At 61.9% G+C, this 6,783-nt stretch overlaps 5 protein-coding genes across 5 annotated transcripts in view; 2 read left to right on the forward strand and 3 right to left on the reverse strand.

The window, feature by feature from the left end:
• AMSG_10622 (uncharacterized protein) overlaps positions 1 to 129 on the reverse strand; it is a 3,257-nt gene extending 3,128 nt beyond the window's left edge. The window contains exon 1 of the mRNA XM_013897880.1: positions 38 to 129. Within this exon, the coding sequence (XP_013753334.1) occupies positions 38 to 104 (67 nt within the window). The 5' untranslated portion in view covers positions 105 to 129. The remainder of the gene's footprint in view (positions 1 to 37) is intronic.
• A 565-nt stretch (positions 130 to 694) lies between these two features.
• AMSG_10623 (uncharacterized protein) lies at positions 695 to 2,293 on the forward strand (the record flags this gene model as incomplete). The annotated part of the gene is made up of 1 exon (XM_013897881.1): positions 695 to 2,293. The coding sequence occupies one exon, from the start codon at positions 695 to 697 to the stop codon at positions 2,291 to 2,293; it is 1,599 nt and encodes a 532-aa protein (XP_013753335.1).
• Positions 2,294 to 2,324: 31 nt separating this feature from the next.
• AMSG_10624 (uncharacterized protein) lies at positions 2,325 to 3,348 on the reverse strand (the record flags this gene model as incomplete). Its single annotated transcript, XM_013897882.1, has 2 exons — positions 2,325 to 2,340; positions 2,363 to 3,348. The coding sequence occupies 2 exons, from the start codon at positions 3,346 to 3,348 to the stop codon at positions 2,325 to 2,327; spliced, it is 1,002 nt and encodes a 333-aa protein (XP_013753336.1).
• Positions 3,349 to 4,784: 1,436 nt separating this feature from the next.
• AMSG_10625 (ubiquitin-60S ribosomal protein L40) lies at positions 4,785 to 5,406 on the forward strand (the record flags this gene model as incomplete). Its single annotated transcript, XM_013897883.1, has 2 exons — positions 4,785 to 4,798; positions 5,022 to 5,406. The coding sequence occupies 2 exons, from the start codon at positions 4,785 to 4,787 to the stop codon at positions 5,404 to 5,406; spliced, it is 399 nt and encodes a 132-aa protein (XP_013753337.1).
• A 143-nt stretch (positions 5,407 to 5,549) lies between these two features.
• AMSG_10626 (developmentally-regulated GTP-binding protein 2) overlaps positions 5,550 to 6,783 on the reverse strand; it is a gene marked incomplete at both ends in the record, with an annotated part of 2,161 nt that continues 927 nt past the window's right edge. The window contains one exon of the mRNA XM_013897884.1: positions 5,550 to 6,668. Coding sequence (XP_013753338.1) covers positions 5,550 to 6,668 — 1,119 coding nt within the window. The remainder of the gene's footprint in view (positions 6,669 to 6,783) is intronic.

Here is a 6,783-nt window from a genome sequence, read left to right on the forward strand (position 1 = left end):
GGGGGAGGGGAGGGGGGGGGAGCGAGGGAGGACATACCGGCTGCGTGGGTGCCTGCAAGAAGGACCATAAAGGCCATGGCCACAAGGAGCGCTCGTTGGCCCATTGCGCGTGAATTGGACGAAAAGTCGAGTATGGCGTGTTCCTGTTTGGAGTGGCCGGCCAAGGCCAAGAGCGGTCGAATCAGCATTGTCGGCGATGACGACCAGAACGACCCCCCCCCTCCCCCCCCACCCCCCAATGCCATCCAGGTTGGATAGCATGGTTTCTTGGTCAATCATGTGTTTGCCATCACGTTAATCGATGGAGACTGTACGAGATTGGCGTACAACTCGCCACGGCCATGCCGGAACAGGTCGCACACACAGCACGTTGGATGTCATGTGGTGGGGAATGAGATGGGCGGGATGTGATGGCACTGCGATGGTCTTGACGAGAGTGTGCGGTGGGACGGGGACGACGACAGGAGCAAGAGCGGGTGTTGGCTCCGAGCACGAGGTACGCAACTGGGCTCACACACCACACGCCTCGGACACCCCCCCCCAAGCTATTAGCAGCACGACCCGTCTCGGGAAGAAGATGTCGCGGCGACTGGGTGGGCACGGAGCAGCGGCGCGACTTGCGCGGCAAGTGCGGCGGGCGGGAGGGCGGTCCGGGTGGGAGGACGGTGGCGGGTTGGGAAGCGGTAACGACGACATGCTGGCCGACGAGATGGAGAGCGCGGTGAAGGAGATGGCGCAGGAGCGGCGGGTGACGCAGTCGTTGGAGCAAGTCTTTGCCCGCAAGGTGCGGACAGATGACGAGCTGCAAGCCATCTACGACCTGGCCAAGCCGCTGCAGGGCTTTGACAAGTACGCCGAGTACACCAAGCGTGAGCTGTGCAAGGTCATGCACTACGAGCGGTACGACGGCGTGGCCAAGCGAGTGGTCTTCTACGAGGGCGACCCGCCCGACGGCTGGTATTTAGTGCTCTCGGGCAAGCTCGATGGCAAGAAGCTGCCGCCGGATTCGGACATTGACGAGCTCAAGGCCATGTCGGCCGACATCGAGTCGCTCTCCACCGCCGTCTTTACTCTTGGTCGCGGCAAGGCCTTTGGCGAGGGCGCCCTGCAGCGGTCGTCGGGCTCGGCCACGCCGGGCCTCCGTGCCGCCACCATTGTGGCCAACGAGCCGGTCGAGCTGCTCAAGGTCGGCCTGGAGGACTACATCAAGCTGCTGCAGATCGAGGAGGACAAGAACATCGAGGCCACGGTGGCGTTTCTCAAGCGCATGCCGCTGTTTGCAGACCCCGAGTGGACGCACGGCAAGCTGCGCAACGTGGCCCAGACCTTCACCGTGGCGCAGTACATGCCGAACAAGCTCATCTACCAGCAGAGTGTGACCCACGGCGACGCGTTCTACATTGTCAAGTCGGGCACCTGCCGTATCGTCAAGGAGCTGGACATCCCGTACACCGACGCAGGTGGGCGGACCCGGATCAAAAAGGTCTTCCTCCACATCAACACGCTCGAGGAGGGCGCGCACTTTGGCGAGTATGCCATCATCGAGGGCTGCCGCCGCTCGTCCTCGGTATGCTCCGTCTCCAACGTCCTGCTCTACGTCATGCCCTCGGCCGAGTTCAAAAAGTACATTGTCGACAAGACTCGCCAGAAGCTTCTCGATCGCATCAAGACCTATCCGTCCGAAGCTGACATCATCAAGTCATACAAGCAGCAGCAAGAGTGGAACCGCTACAAGCGCAAGCTCGTCACTTCCACTCTCTCGTACGGCGCCCGCGCCACAACCTCGTTTGCCTCCACATTTCGCTCGACAACCTCGGCTCCATCGTCAGTTCTCACTCAGTCGCTCGCCGACGCCAAGCGCTCGTCGTACGGCGCGCCGCTGCCGGCAACAGCATCGCTCTCGCGACAACGGCCGCGGCGAGCGCTCGACAGCGACCGGTCCAGTCGGCCCGGCCGCCGCCGCCGGGTAGGCGCGGGTACCGCATCCGTGGCCGCGGGAAGCGCAGGTGCCAGCGACGACGACCCGCCAGCAACTGACCGCCCAGCAACCGGGCGCACTCGCTCGCGCTGGCTGCCCGGCGCCCGGTCGATCGACGCCAAGCTCCTCCGCGAGCAGGGCGTCCGCGGCGGCGGCTCGCTGAGAGCCGGCACCGTCAAGCCGTCGCTCGTGCCGGCCGGCCGGTCATCGGTCTCGCTCGCGCCGGCGCTGGCGTACCAGCCGAGCTCGGCTACGTGGAGCAGTGCCGGCGTCCGGTCGTCGCGGCGTGCAGCCGCGGCGTCGTGGGCAGAGTAACATGTGAGCACCAGTCTGACCTACGGTGGCGTCAGGGCTGCCATCCACTCGTCGTGCATAGTGGTCGACGAGCAGCGGAGGAAGACGTGCGGGCTGCCGTCGCTCGTCACCACGTTGATGAGCGTTTTTTCCGGCGAGACAATCGAGAGCGTGCCACTCCCGCCGGCCATGTCCAGCACGTACAGGACGGCGCCGACGGCCGGTGCGTCGACTGCAGGCTCGGCGTCGAGCACCACCAGGACGCCGAGGCGGGCAACACCCCATCCGCGGGTCCAGCGCGCGGCGTCAGGCTTGCGGAACTCGAGAACGCCGGCGTAGCCGCCATCGGCCGCCATGGCGCGGAGGTCGTCGACCGCGGCGCGGAACGGGAGCGTGACAGGCGCAGAGGCCCAGAGCGCGCCGCGCGAGCCCGGCGGCTGCGGCTGCGGGTTGTCATCGATGCCACCGTTGGGCGCAAAGACCAGCGGCGGCGGCGGCTGGATGGCAATGAGCGCATCGGACTGAGCAGCAGGGCCAGAACCGGGCACAGCTGGGACAATATCGGGGAGCTCAGCCGAGACCGGCGACGACGGCAGTGGCTCGTCGCTCCCGTTGAGCACGTCCTCGCCCGAGAGCAAGGTCTCAAAGGCGAAAGCCTTCATAAAAGGCGCGTCCGCCGGTGGCTCGGGAAGCAGCTCTTCGTCCGAGTTGGCCTTGCTTCCATGTTCTCCCGGCAGCATCGGCAGCAACGGCGAGGACGGTGTGCCAGGCGGAGATCGGAGCGAGCCGGTCGACTGGCGCTTGACCAGCGAGCCGCCACCATCGGATGCGCTCGGCGACGTCGGGGTCTGCGGCTGGTTGGGATGCGACAAGTCGCTGGCCGAGCTCCGAGCCTTGGCCAGGGCCAGGGTGGCCACGTTCGCCTGAACAGAGATCGACCGCGAGGTGGTCGACGATGAGCGGGTCTTTGACGAGCTTGGCGGGAGCGGCGGGAGCGCCCGCTTCTTGGCCCCAGTCACCGACGCCGACCGCCCATTGCGGGTTGCCAGGTGCGGCGGGCGCTTGGCAGGGTCCATGGCGGGGTGCAAAGTGGTGTGGAGAGGAGCGGTGTGTGGAGAAGGGTGGGGGGGTGGGGTGGGGGTGGGAGGGCTGCCTGTCGTCCTCGTTTTCCAGGTGCGGGTGTAGCGGGGGATAATCATTGGTCTTGATGGATTTATCGTAGTGTGGGTGGTGTGGCGGGGGATAATCATTGGTCTTGATGGATTTATCGTAGTGTGGGTGGTGTGGCGGGGGATAATCATTGGTCTTGATGGATTTATCGTAGTGTGGGTGGTTTGCCTGGTGTCCTGCCTTTGTTCGAAAGCGATCGATGGTTTGGCAATGGCAGCCGTGGGACCGTGTGGCGGACGACTTGAATTTGGAACGATACCCTTGACTCTTCATTTCATCATGTACGTCAGAACAAGGTAAGTTGGGGGGGATAATCATTGGTCTTGATGGATTTTATCGTAGTGTGGGGTGGTGTGGTGGGGGATAATCATTGGTCTTGATGGGATTTATCGTAGTGTGGGGTGGTGTGGTGGGGGATAATCATTGGTCTTGATGGATTTATCGTAGCGTGGGTGGTGTGGTGGGGGATAATCATTGGACTTGATGGATTTATCGTAGTGTGGGTGGTGTGGTGGGGGATAATCATTGGTCTTGATGGATTTATCGTAGTGTGGGTGGTGTGGCGGGGGATAATCATTGGTCTTGATGGATTTATCGTAGTGTGGGTGGTGTGGTGGGGGATAATCATTGGTCTTGATGGATTTATCGTAGCGTGGGTGGTGTGGTGGGGGATAATCATTGGTCTTGATGGATTTATCGTAGTGTGGGTGGTGTGGCGGGGGATAATCATTGGTCTTGATGGATTTATCGTAGTGTGGGTGGTGTGGTGGGGGATAATCATTGGTCTTGATGGATTTATCGTAGTGTGGGTGGTGTGGCGGGGGATAATCATTGGACTTGATGGATTTATCGTAGTGTGGGTGGTGTGGCGGGGGATAATCATTGGTCTTGATGGATTTATCGTAGTGTGGGTGGTTTGGCTGGTGTCCTGCCTTTGTTCGAAAGCGATCGATGGTTTGGCAATGGCAGCCGTGGGACCGTGTGGCGGACGACTTGAATTTGGAACGATACCCTTGACTCTTCATTTCATCATGTACGTAGCAGAGGTGAGAGCACCACCACAGTAGCCATAGTATCCACGAGCACACGCGGTACTACCTCCCGTGATACCCGTACTCTACATATGTCCTTCTCCCCATCTTCCGCTCAGACCGCCGCCATATCCCGCCCGCAATGGCTGTCCCTCCCGCTGCTGCCGAGTGTGGGGGGGATGAGATGCGACTGTCACATTTTTGTATGACTCCTCCGGTCCCGCCGCCATTGTCGGCCCCTACCACCCGCATACACCATCCTTTCCAACCACCATCGCCACTATGGCCAGTATACGTGTCCTCGACTCTCCATGCAACTGGCCATGTCCGTGCACTCTCGCTGGTCCCCTGGAGAGCCACGGATGTGTGCCGGGCGGTGCCCGCATTTTCCCCCTCCACCTTGCCCGCCCCCCGACCGACCAGCCAGCACTCGGCAGCAGACCTGTAGGGAGGCAGCAGCAGCAGTAGCAGCAGTAGCAGCAGGGTGGTACAAGGCGTATCTCACGAGAGAGCGGGTGTGTTATGTGTGACGGGCTGTGCAAGGATAGGCAGATTTTCGTCAAGACCCTCACCGGCAAGACCATCACCCTTGAGGTCGAGTCGTCGGACACCATCGAGAACGTCAAGACCAAGATCCAGGACAAGGAGGGCATCCCCCCTGACCAGCAGCGCCTCATCTTCGCTGGCAAGCAGCTCGAGGACGGCCGCACCCTCTCGGACTACAACATCCAGAAGGAGTCGACCCTCCACCTCGTCCTCCGCCTCCGTGGTGGTGTTATCGAGCCGACCCTCCAGGCCCTCGCCCGCAAGTACAACTGCGACAAGATGATCTGCCGCAAGTGCTACGCGCGCCTCCCGCCCCGCGCCACCAACTGCCGCAAGAAGTTCTGCGGCCGCACCTCGCAGCTCCGCAAGAAGAAGCAGCTCCGTTAAGAGCAGGTAAAATCCCATGGATCTGTGGCGCCATTGTACGCGGCACCGCATACGCTCTGCTTGCTTCATAGATAGATACAAGCGGCAAAAAGACTGGGTGTTACTTGGCCCTCCATCTGGTGCGCCGAGCGGGGCGGGGCGGGTTACCCGTCAATGGTAGCGGCCACGATCTGGAGAACGTCCTCGTCGGCAAGGACGTGCTTGAGGCCGACGCGCTGCGGATTGGGGTTAAACTTGGACGAGCGGCCCCAGACGGTGGCGTACTTAAAAGTGTTGACCATGTCGTTGTGGATGGAGCGGCAGACGGACTCGACGTCTGTGCCGTCACGGAGGATGAACGGCTCGTCAAAGTCGGGCATGGCCGAGCGCTTCTTGGTGTAGACGCGGGTGAGGTCGAGGTAGTCCCAGATGGACTCGATGAGCCAGTCGAGGTTGATGTCCCACGCGCATGAGATGACGATGGTGTCGGGCTGGTTTGCCAGCCGCTCGACCTCCTCCATCCACACCGTGTCCATCTTGTTGTACACGTAGAGGCAGCGGATGTACCGGCGGTTGCCCTGGATGACGTCGATGAACTGCTGCATGGTGGCATCCTCGCGGAAGAGGACTTCAGCGTGGTGGATTTTGTACGTCGAGAGAATTGACTTGACCACGTTCTCGTCGATCTTGGTCAGCGGGACCGTCGAGTTGAACTGGATGCCGCCGCCCTTCTTGACCTTGAACGTGATGTCCGGCGGCTGCTCGTTGAGGCGAATGCCGACCGACTCGAGTTCGGCCTCGAGCAGCTTGCGCTGGATCTCGCCCTTGGACGCGTCCATCATCATCAGAATGAGGTCCGACGTCCGCGCCACGCCGATGACCTGGCGGCCGCGGCCCTTGCCCTTGGCGGCGCCCTCGATGATGCCCGGTAGATCCAGGAGCTGGATGTTGGCGCCCATGTACTCGATGACGCCTGGAATGCACGTGAGGGTCGTGAACTCGTATGCGCCCGACGTCGACTCGGTATCGGTCACCTTTGACAGCAACGTCGACTTGCCGACCGAGGGAAAGCCGACCATGGAGACGCGGGCATCGCCGGCCTTGGCCACGTCAAAGCCCTCGCCCTTGCCAGAGCTCTTCGGACCCTCCATCATCTCTGCACGCGCCTTGGCCAGCTTGGCCCGCAGAGAGCCCAAGTGCTTCTCCGTCGCCTTGTTCTTCTGCGTCCGCGCAATCTCCGCCTCGAGGTCCTTAATCTTGTCCAGCAAGCCCATGGTGTCCGTCTGCTCGCCAAGGGGAAGACTGTGGGTGGGGTGGGTGGGGTATGGGTAGGGGTAGGGGTAGAGATGGGGTGGGGTGGGGGTGGGGTGGTAGAGAGTGACGTGGGGAGAGCAACAA

The sequence above is a fragment of the Thecamonas trahens genome (assembly GCF_000142905.1).
Source record: "Thecamonas trahens ATCC 50062 unplaced genomic scaffold supercont1.62, whole genome shotgun sequence".
Classification (NCBI taxonomy): domain Eukaryota; order Apusomonadida; family Apusomonadidae; genus Thecamonas; species Thecamonas trahens.